This window comes from Melozone crissalis, unplaced genomic scaffold, assembly GCF_028551555.1.
Source record: "Melozone crissalis strain CALT ecotype California unplaced genomic scaffold, PUWL_Pcris_2 ptg000018l_1, whole genome shotgun sequence".
NCBI classification, from domain to species: Eukaryota; Metazoa; Chordata; class Aves; order Passeriformes; family Passerellidae; genus Melozone; species Melozone crissalis.
Window position 1 is genome coordinate 35,748,197 of NW_026535796.1, and position 17,848 is coordinate 35,766,044.

The window sequence follows — 17,848 nt, forward strand, 5'->3', positions numbered from 1 at the left end:
TATTATTTACTTTTTGAATAAGAAAGTGAAGAAGATGCATCAAACAAGTTCATATTTCTTAAAAGAAAAGTGTCTGTCTAAAAGTCTATAGAATCTCTTGCCTTCAAGTAAATAAAACCTAAAAACCAACCAAAAAAACCCCCCCATATATTTGCATATTTGCTCTACTTAGCTTGACTGAAGAAGCATAAAGCACTATTGAGTCCATAACTGTATAAGAGCACTTGCTGTGCTATCCAGACTGGCCTATAGGACAGATGGAATAGATGAACCTCAGCTGTGTCAGTAACTCCTCAAATAAAGAGAAACAGCACTCTGATGGTAGCCATCTCTGCCTATATTAACTCTAAGTGAAGGAAAATTTCATACATTTGCAGGGTTTCTCTGGAGAGCAGCTCAGAAAAACTGCTGTTGAGCCTCCTTACATGTGCAATGAGAATCTTCTACAAAACCCCAGAGCATTTGTCTATCTATATGTGTTTGCATTTTCTTCTGATCCACTTAGTTGCTAATAATCAAGAAAAATAAGATTCTATTTCCCCTGTTTAATTTCTTGAGAATTATGCCTATTTTTTTTCTCAGAAAATAAAATTATTCACTGAAAGATTGGTAGTGGCATGCTTCTGTTGGAGAAGTGATGGGTCAACTGAGTATCTGCCTAACTCTACAATATGCTCTTGTAGCCCAGTTCTTTTACATTTCAAGCCCTAGTTCCTCTACTTGTTGAAAGGAGAATTCTTTGCACCCTGAAGATGTGAGTATGCTTGGTGCTGACTAGCTATGTCCTAGTATTTTAGTAAGGACTGCTTTTATCAGCTTTGATATTCCCATATGAAAAGTACTACAGCATGAAAATTGCCAGACTTCATAAAAAACTGTTGCTTTTTCTTCTGAGAAAGATACCACTTGTTTGATTCTGTTAGATCTTCTTAAAAATGAATGAGAATTAGGGGAATTTGCTCATTTTGGGTGTTTGCAGCCTCCTAGACTTAGACCCCGAATAGTGGATATAAGGAGGGGATATTTATATCACCCTGAAGATACTTATTTTTTAAAGTTTACTTTTTCCTTTCCAGTTCTCATTATATCATGCTGGCATTTTCCCTCAGGACCTGTCAACATTTTAAGTCTGATTGGCATTGGTCACTTTTGGCACTCACTGGGATTTGTTATGCCATCACTTAGCCTAGAGGTGGACTGTTCAACTCTGTCTGCCTCCTAAAATATGTGACTAAAGATTTGACAGATGGTCTACACATGTTGGGAAACGATGTGTTTTTGACAGCCTAATGCAGGGACATCTTTAAACAAACCCCTGTGTAAACTAAAGGCTGATTCTGTGTAGTAGCAGGGACTGAAGCAATGTGTATGCCACATTTTGTCAGCTTTTCAGCTGTAAAGTTTTGTGAGGTTGAATCTTCCCTGAAGTGACTATAGGCTGGGTCAATGGAAACCTGTCAGCACTCTCCTGTGTCTAACTCAACAGAGGGGTAGTTTAGAGTTTTGGAACCCAGACTGAGCTTCACCTGCCCTTTATTCAGATTTATAAAACTGTCAGAAAATGTCCTTGAAACAGGACTTTCCTTCTGCCAAAACAGCAGTTACCTTGCTGTTGAAGAACAGAATTTGAGGAAGAATCACCTTACCAGAGCCATTCATTTCCAGTTGTTTACTCTAAGTCACAATAACTCTATACGGAGACTGCTCATAGCCCAAATGTCACAAACAAGAACTAAATCTTTACCTGACTTTGCCAAAATCTCCTTACCAGTGAGAAACAGTCATCAGTACCACCTCTGAAGATCTGAGTGTGCTTGGTGCTGACTAGCTGTATATCAATATCCCCTGAGCATCTAACCCATGATAGATATGTGTGAAAAAGGACTGTTTTGAGGGGTGCATTATTTAATTGTGCTTTTCTTATGTCATTTAATACTACTACTAAGAGCTTTCTCTTTCTTCTCTTTTGTGATCTATTCCATTTGATTACTTATTATCATTTGTGTCTTTATTAAGGTCCTCCCTACTTTTTTTTCTTTCTTTTTCTTTTCTTTTTTTTTCTTTTTTTTTTTTCTTTTTTTTTTTTTTTTTTTTGTTGACTCTTCTGTGTGTTTCAGTTGTAAAGGTTTCCCATACCCATCAGCCATGGTAAATCAAAAGATGGTATTCGACCCTTCAAAGGCCTGAAGCCTGCGGCCCGCACGGCAAACAGCCCTGAGAACAGAGCATACGGAGCAGCCTGCAGGGGCTGGCATATCCCTCTCACCCCTCCAACCAGGGTCCAAACCAGCCACGAGAGAGAGATGCAGTGGGCATGGGCAGCTGGGGGCTTGCTCTGGAATGTGGGAGGAAAAGGAAGAGCAGCAATGAATAATTCTCTAAGGAAGGGGGCAAGGAAGTTGCTTCCGACCTTTCCAGTGGGGGTGCCTGAGACATTGCAAATTTTCATGTTGACAGCAGTCAACATGAGTTGACTCAGTAATTTGAGTTTTTTGTTGTGTGAAGAATAGAAATCCAAATGTGATACATATCTCTGTTGAGAAGGATTTTGAAGAAATGGGTCTGGAGTGGAAGGAGAGAGAGAGATATTAGGCAAATCATAGCTTGGAACATGTTTGGGAATTATTTTTGATACTGACATGATGTGCAGAAAGGGAAAGAAATGGCTGGTCTGATAGGGAGATCCACGTTCACATTTTTCCTCCCATTTACAAGTGGCAGGGTTATAATGTTATATTGACTTTGATTAAAGACTGTTTCAGGCTTTTTTTTCTTCCTGGCCTGGCATATCTTCAGGTCACTGGTGACAAGGATAAGTATTTCCTTCCTCCTCTCATTTAAGGAGGTGTAATCTTCTCTCTCACCTATCTTTTCCTAAGATAAATCCTGAAGGGTGCCAGAGCCACATTTGCCCATCCAAAAGGGAAAGTTTCTTTTGTCATTTCTACATAAAAATACTGCAAATAGGAGATAGGCGAGGAGCCTTAATATAATGTAGGGTAAGTGTGCACAGGAATTTCTCTGGTTTTCCCATAGGAAATAAGGAAACTCAGTGTGACCTTAGAAAAAGTTGTGCCCTGATTATCTTTTTTGTCCTATTCTTGCCCTAAAGTTCTCTTCCACAACCACATATGGCTGGCTGCTCATCCAAAGGAAAAACCATTTTGTCCTCACACAATTAAGGTAACTTTGTTTTTTTATTCAAGGATTAAACAGCCTGAAACCTTAGCAGCATCAAATAAATATTACTATTTTCAGACAAAATTATAAAAATGGTAAGATTTCAAATCTCTGTTTGCTGCTAAAGATACCTCCATTCAAACAATGGATTCTTTGTGTTAGCTAACTGCAGTCGAGTTATTTAACCTTTTTAAAGGAGAATGTCTCTGGCCCATTTTTCAGGTGATGTGCTCTGGAAAACCTTTCATCTGAGCACTAAGAAACTTCTGGTGTACATTAGTGAATTACTGAGATTAATTCAGGAGGTCTTCCCAGCTAATCCTGCTCCCCATGCAGTAACAGACTCTATTTTCACTTCCCTACTACCCACCACATTCCTCATCCTATTGCTGAACTGGCAGGTAACTGGATTTACAGCTGTTCAGGCATACTCATCTCCAAAACTTATCTCAGAAGTAAATACTGATTACAGGACTGAGTGCCCCAGATGATGATTACCAGAAGTCTTATTGCCCTGGTTCTGTGCAGGAGGAATCCCAAGGAGTTTTAAAAATTATTCCTGAATTAGCCAGATGCTGCTGTTCTGAGCACAAACACCAAACTACACCTGCCTCCTCACTTCCAGGAAAAACCTCTGCTTTGGATTTGTACTGTTTTACTAGTTTAGAGGAACATAAGGGTTTTCTTCCTTATCAAATACTTATTTAAGAGAGAGAGAACAACTTCATGTGTTAATAGTTGGAAAATTTTTGGACTGCTTTGGGCAAGGCTCAAAATTAAGGCAACAAATAACCCCTATGCATGTTCTTGGATGGTGGTGCTGGGGTAACAGTGCAAGCAGATACCTTCTCTTAGCTGCCCTGCAGGATCCACACCAACCCAGTGAAATGAAACCTGCATGGGGAGCTGCTTCCTTTGGAGTGCACCTGGGCGTTTCTGTCTGGCTCCCAATTGCATGGCATTGCAGACTTTGTGCTCGCAGTCTGGAGATGTAGTATTGCCATGTCAGGGCACTTCTCAGGGCAGTCCTGGACTCTCATCCTTTGAAATAGGAATCTTGCAGCCAAGATAAGGGCTACACTGGTTTTCAGTTTGAAACATCTATCCCTTCATCTTGAATAGCGTTTCAGCCTGAGGGCAAGCCCTAGGACAAATAGATTTTTGGTATCACTAAAAAAATAGTTTTTTGGTATCACTCTGCAGACATCAATAGCTCAAGAGTGATTTTGGTCTCTTTGATGAATATTGCTGAGGACCAGCCATGTATGTTTCCCTTTCCAGCACACTTGCTCTTTAGTCTGTAAGAAATTCCCATGTTCCAGCTATATAGCAACTCCCTTGACCTCACTTGCCTGTGGTGAGACTTGGGTGTCTCTCTTGCTGTCACTCTGCATCAGGTCAGAGAGGGAAGTTCCCCTGCATGTACTTCAGAGCTCCCTTTACCCCACCCAACTCCTGTAAGGGATATGGCCACCACTGTATGGTGATCGTAGCAGTTGCTCCAGGGCTGTTTGCTCCCACTTTTCTGTTGCGGTTGACGACACATGACAAACCTAATCGCACAAAACCAAACCCAGATTTTCTCAGGAGAAGTTCTGCTTGAAAACAGACTCTCTCTGGCTATGTTACTCGTGATTGGTATGTCCCTGCTCATTACAACTCTTTATTTATTATTTATAGACTTTTGTTCTTTCCCCTCCTTCATTTTCTAAGAACTGAGTTTAGCTACTGAAATAATTTTCCTACATCTGTCTGAGCAAACATAAAATTGGTCCAGTTAAGAAGCAAACTGCATTATATTTCTCAGCCATTCTATATAATCTCCCTTGCTGGGCCATATCTCTGTAATAAATACAACCATTCCTGGTGATCAAAGCTCTAGTTGTGCAGACAACATGTCCACTGCATTGTGTTATTACTCACAGCCTTGATTTCCTGCAAGAAGGCCAGCATAGCCCAAGACATGTAATAGCACTGATATGAAAGCTCTTGCCCACGTTAGACATCACAGCAGTGGATGTTCACAAGGCTGTAAATAGGCATTTATAAATGAAAGATCCTCTTGTGGATCACATCCTGAGATATGCTGAGCATTAGTGTGTTAAAAGAGAGAAGCAATGCTCAGAAGCCCTCTAGCTCAGGCTCTCCTACCTCAACTTGCTTTCTTTGTGGAGACTCCTCCGTTACCATTTATCAGATTCCACAAGCATAACTCTATTTTTCTCTCCTTGTACCTCTCTTTGTCCCTCCCTTGCCTGTGACCTCTGAATGAAGCAGGGCAGCAAAGGTTCCCAGATCTGCCACTTCAGTGCCCATTTCATCTTCTCCCTGAACGTTACGAAACCCCACTCAGCCTTGGCGTTCAGGCAGCAAGATGAGCCTGGGCTCTGAGGAGCTGGCAGGGCTGGGGACCTTTGAAAGACTTCCCCATTCTCCCTGCCAAGCCTGACAAAAAGTATTCCCAACCTCCAGAAGTAGCTGAAATCTGGGCTGGGCGTTCGTGCGGTTAGCTGTTTGCAAGTGGCCATTTTATGATAGGACACAACTGGGCAGTATGTTAACCCTTTCCTCACCTGAGCAGACAGCGTCAAATGTCTCTGTGCACATATTAAAAAGTGTTTTGGGCTGGCTTTGGGGGAATTAGAAGAGGGTCTGTCTTTGGGAGAGCTGGAAAGGGTTAAATATTGCACCAAAAAAATCTCATAGGCTGATTTTACAGGTATTCTCTGTTGACAGATGGTGTATTTATGCAATAACAATACAAATTAATTTAAAAGAAACCAAGTGTAAAGGTTCACTTTGAGCTTCAAGCTTCTTAGAGAAATTACTAAAGGTTTCTAAAAAGCAAAATGACACTTGAGTATGACTTGTGTCTTGAGGGAGACTTTAATGCCTTAATTATAACTTTTTAAATTGTAATTCATATCAAGTCATGGTCTGGAGTGGAAGATTCTCTTAGATTTGTAGGTTTCTATAAAAAAGAACTTTCTGTAGCAACATGTGGCTATGTATGTATATTGGTATATTTCTCTATACATATATGTATATATATATGTATATATATATATATATATTTATGTAACAGATATTTACATTGAATATACTGTACATATACACCCACTCCTGAACTTGTACAGACTGTGTATAAGTATAAAATGGCCACATCTCTTTGCGTGTGTCTGTCCCCGGAAGGGTGGACTGATTGTTTTTGGATGTCTGCAGCTGTTACCTTGAAGGATGCAATTTCATCTTTCATTTATTTTTCCCCATCTAGACTGTATCAGGATAAACTGTAACGCCAGTAAGTTTTCCCTCAAGTTTCATTTTGTTCTCTTTCTATATATATTAAAATAACTTTATTTTCTTTGCTGTTTTATAAGCTGTTTTTCTTTTATTTTTTTCTTTTTTTTCTTTTCTTTAAAAGAATCTTTTGAAATTGAAGGGATTGGGTGGGATATGAAGCTGGAGAGGGAGGAGGGAAGACTTTAAGGTGGTTGTATGTGGAAAAATTTTGTATTAGGTTTCTCCAAGGAAGAGATGAGCTGTTACTTCATAGCTTTGCAGAAGAGCACCTCAGGAACCTGATGAGCTGATATTATATTTCACTGGTAACCTATTGTCTTTATGAAAACTTTAAGGAACAACGTAAGAATAACAACAGGTACTGTATGCACTTCTCCACTACAAAAAGGCAGGCATGTTTAAAAACAGAGAAAATAAGCTTCAAACTCTTGCTTTATTACAGACTGGTGACAACTTAACAGGATATTTATTCAATTTTTTTTTTTTATTTGGGTATAGAATAAAGAAAACTTAGATTTTACATTTAGAGTATATTATATTTACTTAATATATATATATGTATATATATGGCATTTGCAACTCTTAGGTTTCTGTAAGAAATTCCATCTGAACCTCTGGGTCACCTAAAATTCCTTTCAATATATAGAAGTAGGGAGGAAGGATTGTAAAATTTCTGTGAAAAATAATAGTGAAATATCATATCCATTTCTAGACTGACTGAGCAAGCCAAATCTTTTCTGTTCTACTTCAAAGAGCTGATCAAACTTGATGTAGGCCTCAAAGTAAAAAGCACTCCCCAAACACTGGAGCTGTTTAGCTCTCAAGTGTGCTTTGAGCTTATCTTAACTTGTTACCAGCTTCTTGAATGTCCTCTGTGTTAGATTTTATGTAGAAGTATTTATGAAGGGCAAATGCCAGCTGATTGAGACCATACTTTGCACAGAAGTGTGAGCAAGTAGTTTTTTGGACTTGGGAAGTGGTCCCTGGGAGCCTATAGCTGGTGAGAAGCACTGATATGCCATAGAAGCTTGTTCATGATAATTGACTTTATTTCAACTATTAAATTGTTATCTCTTACCATTTTCTGATTTTTCTCCTCATCCCGCTGATGGCAGGAGGGGTGTAAACAAGCAGCTGCACGGTGCTTAGTTATCGTATGGGATTAAACTGCTACAAGTGGGATTAGTCAGTGTATGACTCAAATCTTGAAAGATCTTGTTGAATTCCTTTTGCTCTTCGAAGTTTTCACACTAAATTTCAAGATAGAATGTGCAATAGGAAGAAGTGTCTTGAATATGGTAGCTGAGATTGCCAGATTTTACACAGCAGTGGTAAGGATATTTACATAAAAATAGGATCTTTTACTTCATAAGAGTTCATATGCTCTTGCTTCTTAGCCATCTGTAACTCCATCAAAACACTTGCCCATAGTTCTTCTTTATGTTTGTTATTTGAGGATCCATTTCCTCTGGTGCTGGACAATAATCTAATGTTGTCAACATCAACTTGTGATGACAGCTGCCTGTTAAAGTTTAGCTGCGGAAGACTATCTTCAGGTAGGAAGTCAGCTTTGGTAGCAAGTAGCAATCGTCTGGGTTTTATGCAAATAAATAGCTAGCTCTAATTGGAAGAAATATTAAAAAAAAAAAAAAGGAAAAAAGAGAGGAAAAAGAGAATCATATAATGAAAGCAGTGGAAGGACAGTTAGAATTCCGTGGTTTTGCTGGTTTCCCCATAAGCATCAAAACATCTTGAATCATTTTGCTGCCATGCATTTTTAATAATTAGGCCGGTTGCATTTTTAAATACAGTCTTCCCCTGAAGGTTTAGATTTATTTCTTTATTTAACACACATTGGATCTTCCTAATTTATTTTTTATGATGCTTTGCTGAAAACAAATGTCTCTACTCCTAGTCCCTCCAATACATTGGTTTTTTTGCTGCCTGTTGCAATTACTCAGGTCATCTGTCCTGTTTTCTAGAAGGGAACCTGCTGGGGATTGGTGAAAACTGTACCCTTCAATGAATAAAATATGGTTAGGCAGAAGCAGACCAAATATCACTGTAAGCATTCCTGCAGGCACACTGACATTTACTTGTGCAGAGGGAGTTATCCACATACAGATATGTCTGCTGGGGTCTCTTGAAATGAGCAGAATTGTTTTAAAGTAACTTGACAAATGGGCTTCCCAACAGTTGAAGAGTTTCAGGTCGAGCAGTCACCACTGGTAACTGAATAGAAGGGACTCAGTGCATGGTTTCAAAGGTAAACAGAGCTTTACTTTTTGGGTTTTGTGGAACATGTAGCTTAAGAGCCCGCTATTTCAAACATTGAAGCTCATACTGTTTGAGAGGAGTCTTGCATATTGTCCCAGGTAAGCATTTATACTTACTCTTAATTTTCATTAAAAAGATTGAGGGCTTTTTCTCTTACGTATCTTTGGACTATTTTATATCTGGTGCAAAATATTGTTTTCCATAGTTTCATCTTACCTTCTCTCTGTGTTTCATAATTGTTGTATTTCAGCTTTTTACTGTCTCTGTACTTATTTTAATACTCATCTCACCCTTTCCTTTCACTCTTGAAGATACCTAAACTGAGCTTTTCCATTTCTGCACATTTAGAAGACCCAACAATGCTTTTGCTCACACATATGGAGCTGTATAGTAACTCTCTTTTCCTTTGAGTGAGAAATCAGCACAAACAAAAGCAGGACGAGGATCTCCAAACAAACTCTGTGAATAAACTGCATTGAATGATTCCTCAACATAATGCAGACATAATGGATAGCACAATTTGGTTGGTTGGATTCATGGAAAGAATAGGTATATTAATATAAGTCTCTTGGATTTTTGGCTACATGTATTTTATTTATGTAAAATAGGATTTACTAGGAAAATGGTCCCTCTCCTGTAAACTGTTTATTGAAATGCGTTGTTCACTTTGACGAAAGTTGGAGTTGTGATTATTTTATAGTTTGCATCATGTCTGGTGCTCTGATTTTCCTTCCTTTTTTCAAAGGTATCTATTCCTTAATTTCCTTATTCTATATCCAATGGCCCCACTTCATATCAGATTAGATGTGGAGAGTTTTCAGCATTCTACTCAGTATTAAGTGTGGAAGGCATAGCTGTGTGTGCTATAGATTTGTTAGATTTTGGAGGTGTTCTCACTCTGTATTCTTGTTTGGATACTACTCTTGGTCTAGTTCTCTCTCCTCACAAGCCTTTTATGTGGTGCGTCATTATTCAGTCACATACTTTGATGCTAATACCGTGAGAGATCTGCCAAAAGTAGCTCCTTGGGACAGTGAACACTTCTGTCTTATTGCTTGTTATTTCATAATAAGGCGTTTTCTTCTCACTAAAGCTTGCCAGACAAGCCATCATCTATTTTCATGTCACTTTTGATGCCTCAAAAATTCCATATCTTCTTCTCTTACCTGCTGCTAAAAGCATAAATAGAAGGGGATAAAAAAATCAGTCTAATCACTACTATACAGTTGATTCTGTGTCTCTGTGAGACTCACATTTAACGTGTTGTTTGAAATGCAATAATTTTTGACAATAGTGACAGCTAGAATATGTTTGGTTCTCCTGTTTCAGTTGCCATGCTTACTGTATTTAGTGCCTTATTCAGTGCAGTGTTAATGATTCATTTTATTAAGTGCCACTGTAACAGCATAAAATTTGAATCTATGATGTGTAACTTTCTGGGAGAGGTTTAAAGTTCTCTTTTTTCTCTATCATCTTAAGTAAATAGGAAGCTGTGCTAACTCTAATCAAAATATTGTAAAACCAAGTGCACTTACCCGATTCCTAGTTATATTGCTGTCATTTTAATAAAATCTTAATAGTACTCTAACAAGAAAACATTCTTTTGAAAGTGAAGCGATATGATTAAACATCCACATCATATTTGTGTCTGTAGTGTCTCCTAGCTCCATTTAAACATAATCAGGAAGAAATGAATACTTATGCAGCCTGAAAAGTGTCAAGTTGATAGTATGTCATATTGTAGTGGTGAAAGCAAAGCTGGTGTCTGTCTGTAGCATCTGCACAGCTCAGCTGAGAATGATTCCACTTTTGAGCAGTCTCACACTTGGGATGCTGGTCTGGCTTTGTGCTGCTGCTGCAGGAGAAAAGGGAGCAAGCCTGTCTTTAGAAGGCTTCTTCTCTCAGGGGATCAAAAGCAATCCTCCCAGATGTTTGTCAGGCAGCAAGTTAAAAATTCTGTTAGAGGAGAACCTGCTAGATCCGACAACCCAAGGGAGGTGAGGCTACTGCCACTGTTTGCTCCAGGTTCTGCTTGTAGGCAGCTGAAGATGTGTTCTTGGCAGGCCCATTGCTAGAGCTCACGCGCTTGCTCGCTGACCCGCATCCTTTCCACTCTCTGGCACCATGAACATCTGGGCCTGTTGAGCCCATGGTCTGACTCCAGTTGCAGCACTCATAGCCTCATACACCCTCATGCACAGAGAATAAAAGGCTCTCACCCAGGAAAGACATAGAAAGGAATTTAATAAGAAGACAGGATAGGCTGTTTTGATCAGATAAAAATACTCATCAGCAACTGTTTACATGCCCAGCCCTTTTTATACCCTTACCCCTGTATTTATTTTCCCACTATTTCTCTTCCCAAAATCACCTGAATTTCTCTCTTTTTGTACCTTTGGTTTTTCCCCTAAACATCCCATAGTAAGTCTGTCTGACCCCAAACTGCTTTTCCCACCATTGCATATGTCCCACCCTGTGCAGCAATCCCCTTAATCCAAAAGGTGATATCAAGAGTTGATCCAGCTGTCATGTAGTGATGAGTGTCATGCTGGGGCACTGGAACCAATGTCTCTGCTGGAACAGCCCTGGGACAGACCTGGAAAGGTTTTCATTGCTCAGGAGTCCATGATTTGTGCTCCCACCTGCTGCTGTGCCCCATACTCCTCTGGGCTTGAGCATATGGGGCTCTGGTGGGCTGATGGCCCTGGATACAACCCAGACAGATATTATTTGTGCTCCCTCTCCTGTTGCTGTCTCTCTGAGCTCCTTTATGGATGTGGAGATGAGCTTTATTTCATAATGCAACAAATTCCTCTTCCCTGTGGCAACTACTAAAAAGTGACCTCTTTTGTCTCACTTTCTTGATTCAAGCCCATTCCAAGTCTCTGGTGGCAAAAATACCTTGTTGACTTAATTTGTAGTTTAGGAATGGTATTCTTCAATTTAGTACTCCCACTGAAAAGAAAACCATGAGCTGCACCCCTTACCCCTCCCCTTCAGCGGGAGACAAAAGGCAGAGATAAGTTAAGAACCATTTACTGGAATCATCCATGAGATAAGAAAATGAACAGCAACAATACCAATATTGACAAATGTACAAAGAAAGGATTATTTACATGCAAAATGCCCACCAAGCCTGGGACAGTGAAAACAATGGCAGGCAGACCCTCCACCCACCACGCTTTCCCATGACCAGGAAGGAATTCTCTTTTTTTCTCAAAAGAGAGAGAAAGAGGGTCCCTTTCCCTGCCCTGGCAATGACATGAAATGGTATTGAATGATATTAGGACCCTGGCCATGCCCACACAGCTCCAGGCTCCCCACCCTCATGGCTGCTGCAAAAAATTAACCCTGTCCTTAAACCAAAGCAGGACACGTTTTCCAACTCAGAGGTTGTTTGGTACCCCTACAAAGTGCAGTAGTGCTTCTGAGCTTGTTTTACAAAGATAGCAGAAGAATCCATGTAATTATCAGTTGCAGTGGAGAGGATAAGTCCCTTTTTAGGCTGGGTTCCACATGGACATCTTCCATCTGGGTGAGAGGAAAGATAAAGAACATATGAGAAACTGGTCCACTTCAAGGATGTCTAGACAATATGTCTTTTGTAGATTACATTGTGTAATTAGTTGCCAGAATATCCACTTTTTTTTTTTTTTTTTAATTCCAAGAACATTGGCACAAAACTGAAAACTCATGCCCTCTGGATCTAGGAGGAAGCGAGTATTTTATATATTATTAATTTTATTTGCGAACAACTCAGAGAGAGCATCTCTAATGAGGTTTTAAATAGTTATGAAGAAAAAGACAAAAATCGATCAGCACAAGCACTGCTTTCTATGGTGGATGCTACCTGTTCTGTAAATTTAAGGCCGGATCAGTGAGCTTTAAGGATCAGTGGATGTTGGATAAGGAGTGACTGCTCAAGAGGTAATAGTGATTGCCATTATTGGGGGCAGAATATTTGGTTTAATGAGCACAGGCTTTTCACAGTGTCCTTAATCCTCCTCATCCAGACAGTACCATGGAGATTAAGGTTTTGCTGTGGCATAATTAATTTGAGCAATCCTAAACTGCAGTTTGCTATATCACAAGGTCCCTGAATCCCAGAATATTTCTTCAGAGGCCACAGATGTAGGCTACAAACACAAGTCTGTGTTTGCTGGAATTCAGCTAGGCCCAGCTGTTTGTTAAGAGCAGTCAGCCTTCATCTTCCAGCTAATACTGTCCCTTTGAAAGTCTCACTTCTGGGTCTTCAGTTCCAGTATGCAGGCAGAGACAGGTCATCAGTATGGAGGGATGGCAATGATGAAAGCAGAGCTTGGCAGAATGTGTTCTGCATTGTTCTTACCTAAATTGCTGTGATGAGACCAAACAAGAAAGAAACCTTGGAAACTCAGCAGTTATCTGTAAGGAATCAATGACCCACTTTTGGGAAATAGCTCTTCTGGTTTACTGGCTGTCATCCCTACCCCAGCAGCTTTTCTTGATTCCTTTTGACTTTTGAAAAGGTTGTGTTTGTTGTACATTTATATATATGTAATTTTCAATTCCTTCAGCCTCTCACCCCTTCTGTGGGATTATAGCTGAAAAAAAAGAACACCTTTAAAGGTCAAAGCAAATTATATTAATCATCCTGTCAGTCACTAAAATAGATACCCATTACTTAATGTTAGAAATGCTAATTAAGTATTGGGATCCTGGATGCTATAACAAAGATAATGAAATATGAAAAGTTTGAGATAGGTTTTTTAAAAAAAATATTCATTTTTATTTTATTTTTAGAGGAAAAAGATACTGTTGGTGAAGCTTGGAGTAACTGAGGAAGAAAGCTTGTGATGCTAGGTTTTGTTTAATGGTACATTGAATAACTAATTGTGGACAGCAACATTTTTGTCTTATTCACCAGCTGTTATATTATCAGCTTCCTTTCTCACGTCTGGGGAAAACAGTCTTATTTCCTTTTTTCCTTTTCTATTGCAATATTTGCAGGATCTCAGCCAGGATGCCTGAGGGAAAAAAAAGGCTTTGATAGAAAAATGTGTAAGCACTTCAATTTGTTATTTTGGCCACTTTCCTTGTATAAATTGATTTGTTTTCTTTTCAGATCGGCTGTCATCACTTGCACTTTCCTCAGTGTTTTGGTTTAACCCCTGTAGGTGGTTAAGAAGCACACAGCTGCTCTCTCACTCTCTGCCTGCCTGTGTATTATCAACACTGTTTTGCTTTCAAATCCAAAACATGGCACCATGAGTGTTGCTCTGAAGAAAATTAACTCCCTCTCAGCCAGAGCCAGTACACTCAGAAAGAGAACATACCCTTGAAAGCTTGTAAATAGTTTTATATAGAACTTAAAAGGCAATGCTTTTGCTGCCATCCAGTGAGATAGATGGCTAAAGGTAGACTGAAACAATGTCATTTATGGTGTCCAGCCATCAAGTATTTGGTAATTTCTTTTTCCATTTCACTTACTTTCTTTTTCTACACAAGGCACTACATTTGAGCAAACTTGGTGTGCAAGAGGTAGCACTAAGGAGCTGTGTAGGAGTATGAAAGATATTATTTCCAGGATTAAGATGTCAGGCTATTGATTATCTTAAAATCAAATAGTGACTGCATTAGGACTTCAGTATTAGCTACTCTTTCCATGAATGGTGAGAGGGTTGATAATAGAGAACAATTGCCTTTCCACAGCTGAGAGGTTTTTCCCAAGTTTAACAATCCTCACCCATCCCACCTCTTTCAGCAGTGACTGCTACTGTCCTGCCACTGTGATCCATCACGTTGCCTGTACTTTCCACTGCCAGGCTGGTTTGTCTGGCAAAGGGCACTGCTCCTAGAAAATTTCTCTCTGGAGCTGAGAACTGCAGTTGTGCACAGGAGTTAGAAGTTCACTTTAAAAATATCCATTGGTGCTTCTATGCTTAAATATTGTTTGCTAAGAAGTGAGCTGGGGAAGGTGAGCTGCAGATTTGTGGTCTCTGGAAGAAGCAGCTTAGAAATGCTCGCTGTTAGTGCAGGGACAAGATGAATAATGGAGAACAAGAACCCTTTTCCTCCCAGAGAGGGCCTTGCTTGGTCAAGCTGGTGCACACTGGTGTATGATGCATATGGCAAGCTTGCATTGCTGCTGCATCTCTGGAAATGTGCCCTTAGCAAAACTTTCAGCAGTCCTATTTTTTAATGTCTTGTCATCTGCTCCTTTAAAAAAAGAAAAAAAGGTGATTCTTGAGATTTCAGGGCCAAAAAGACCGCAGTTGCCTTCTTCCTTCTTTTGTGCAAAGGGGGTACAATATTTGGAAGCCTTGATGGCAGAAGAAAGCTGACCAAGATGCCACAGATGTGTCTGATCAGTGGTGAAGATTCATTATGTCACCATAAATCATTTTCTACCTAGTGGAAAATGCAATATGCTGAGCATTTTCATTCTGAATGTGAAAAATTAGAAAGCCTGAGAGAAGTTCTCAAGTAATTTTCCCAGTAAAATTTCTTTTTCATTTGTGTCACTTCGCTTGACTGCTGTATTAAGCAGTCATGTGAGCTCACTTCATTATGGAAAAATAACTTCTCTCTTTTTGGTGGATTTCCCAGTGTCCAGGCCTGACTATGAACTGGAAATCAAATCACCAGGTAGAGTTTTAATCATCTAAGGATATTTTTTTTTTTTTTTTGCTCATGAAACTTTAGTACAGAATCACCAGAAAGCTTAAAACAAAATAGTTTTTATGCTAATTACCTGTTAATGAAAGAGTGGGTTCAGATAAGGATTTAATTGTTTATTAATAAACTGCTAGCATGCTGACATAATTCGGATTAATGTGTTTTCTCTTCCCCTTTTTCTTGTAGCGGAATCTTATTTGAAGTTATTCAGCCCACTGTTTTGAACTGGTAGGGAAAAGAAGAAATGTAACTGGTGTTGCTTTTGACTTACAAGAGCATCTTTCAGGTTTCAAGCTGTTGCTACTTTACCAGGCTGTTAAACAAAGCACTTAAACAACTTAAAGTTGCAGTCTTCCATCTAGCATGGTTCTCCTCCTGAATTTTTGGAGTTCAGTTCTTAGCTTCAAGAGGAGGGACAGAATTTGCCAAATTGCTCTGCTGCAAGCAAAACCACAAGCCTTTCTTACCTGAGTTGGGGAAAGATGTCATAGGTTTGATATTTCATGGTCCCAGACCTAAGTCTATTTTAATTTACTCAAATGGGAGTTCCAGATATTGAACAGATTCCCTACATTGCAGTTAACATGTGTAGATTTTATAATGGAACAGGTTCTAATTTGAAAAAAGTGGATTTGCACATTCAGTGCAAGAGAAAAAACTGCTTGGTGCAAATGTTGCTGGAATTTCATAATTCCTTTTTAAATACAGAAATTATATAAAAATGTTTAAATGCAAAGAGGCCCCTGGTAAGAGCTATAGATATGTGAGAGGTTTTTTAGCTTGCAGGCTAGTAAGGAGTGCTTGCTTAGTGGGGTAGTGAATGAAGCCAGGAGTTTATAAGGGCTCTTCCAGATTAAATACTCATTGCTGATGATATGTAGCCAGTTCTGCTGTGAAAGATTGCATCAAAGATCATGGAGCAACTCTGAACTTTAATGCAAGATGGTAGAAGTATATTTGTAGAGGACCACAGAGATTTTTAGAGTTTAGTACCCAGCTGCCCAAACCATACACTAGTAGTTACTTTTATACTGTAACTTTTATTGCATATACCCCAATCACATTGTTACTGTAGTCTGCTCTGCCATCAAATTGCAGTCTCTCATGAAAATACAGATCATAGTCCTAGAATTGCCAAAATATTGATGCCAAAAATGTGGATAATATAATTTTTTTTTTTTGTGATGGACAGAAACTAGCCTCATTTAGTTCTGTGCTTTCTTATATTAGAAAGAATGAAAGATTGTTACTTGCAATTTATTGTATTATGATATTTTCCTGCTTAGGATAATTTTAGATTTAAGGAAACTTGCTTCCTAAATTATCATTGCCACTGAAAGCAGCACCAATAAAATCGACCATTTCTTGTTGTAATAAAGGTTTATACTATTTCACTCACTACTCACATTTTGACTTATTTCAAGCATAATAAAATGCAACAGAGAAGGTGGAGCAGCATAAAAACATTTAAAAATGCAGAGCCTTTTTCTTTCTCTTTCTGTCTCTCTCTCTCTCTTTTCTGCAGCACAACAGTATTTTTCAGGGAATGCTGTATCCAGCAGGGCTGTATAGAAGGAATCATGTCTGTGTGTGCTTATGCTGGGAATGTCAGTACCCAGTTCAAGCAAACTTTCCTGACTGGTGTATTCCATGTGTGTCTTAGAGAGGGGGCTGAGCACCATCTCGTGGTGCAGCTGGAGATTTTGTAGTCTCCTCTCAGTTCATGTGCTGAGAAACTTAAATACATCTCCAAAGTGATAGGATCATTTTGTGTTTGCCATGTTATTGTTTTCTACCTGTGAAAGGGTTGAAGGTGTGTTCACAGTGCTTTGTAGAAAGCAGCAAAGATGAAGATTCTGTTCACAGCAGAGCCGTGTGAGACTTGAATGCAAACAGGTGCTTGACAGTAGCATTGGGCTACCAAATCTTTTGTGCTCTATAGGAAGCAAGTAATGGACAAAGCATGGACTGTACCATAGCCCAGCACTGATCAGCACAGCAAACAACTGCATGCACTGCTTCCTTGGAGTTGCTTCTTTTTGCCTCAGATAAAAAAAAGCTGATGCCCTGCAGCTGAAGCTTTGTGCCTTAAACACTATAAACCCAAAAATGGAGCCTGAAGGGGCTGCCCTGCCATAGCAGAAACTACTGTTCTGTGTCTCTGACAGCTGCACCAAATCAGGTTTTCCTAACTTCAGTATTCTTTCCTAGAGATCACATTCACATACTGTGGATACTGTACTGCATTTAAAACATTTGTTTCTGCCATCTGCATCTGATTCCAAAAGTAGAGTTCAGGAAAGCTAGTGATATCTAACATCAGGCTTGATGTAATAAGAAAAGTATGCATGGATAAGTATGTACAGAACATTCTTAATAAAATATATCAGTGGGGCTACCTGTAGAAATGTTTAACGCCTCCTGAAATTGG

General features: G+C 39.3%; 1 protein-coding gene across 17 annotated transcripts in view; it reads left to right on the forward strand.

Annotated features, from left to right (window-relative positions):
• The window catches only part of NRXN3 (neurexin 3), an 869,162-nt gene that overhangs the window by 244,694 nt on the left and 606,620 nt on the right, over nt 1–17,848 (forward strand). For 15 of the 17 annotated variants that reach the window (XR_008482993.1, XR_008482994.1, XM_054275710.1 and 12 more), the window contains one exon: nt 6,455–6,481. The exons of the other annotated variants lie outside the window; for them this stretch is intronic. Coding sequence is in view for 13 of the 15 variants with exons in the window: in XM_054275710.1 (XP_054131685.1) it covers nt 6,455–6,481 (27 nt within the window). In the remaining 2 variants the exon portion in view is untranslated. The remainder of the gene's footprint in view (nt 1–6,454; nt 6,482–17,848) is intronic. 17 annotated transcript variants of the gene reach the window in all.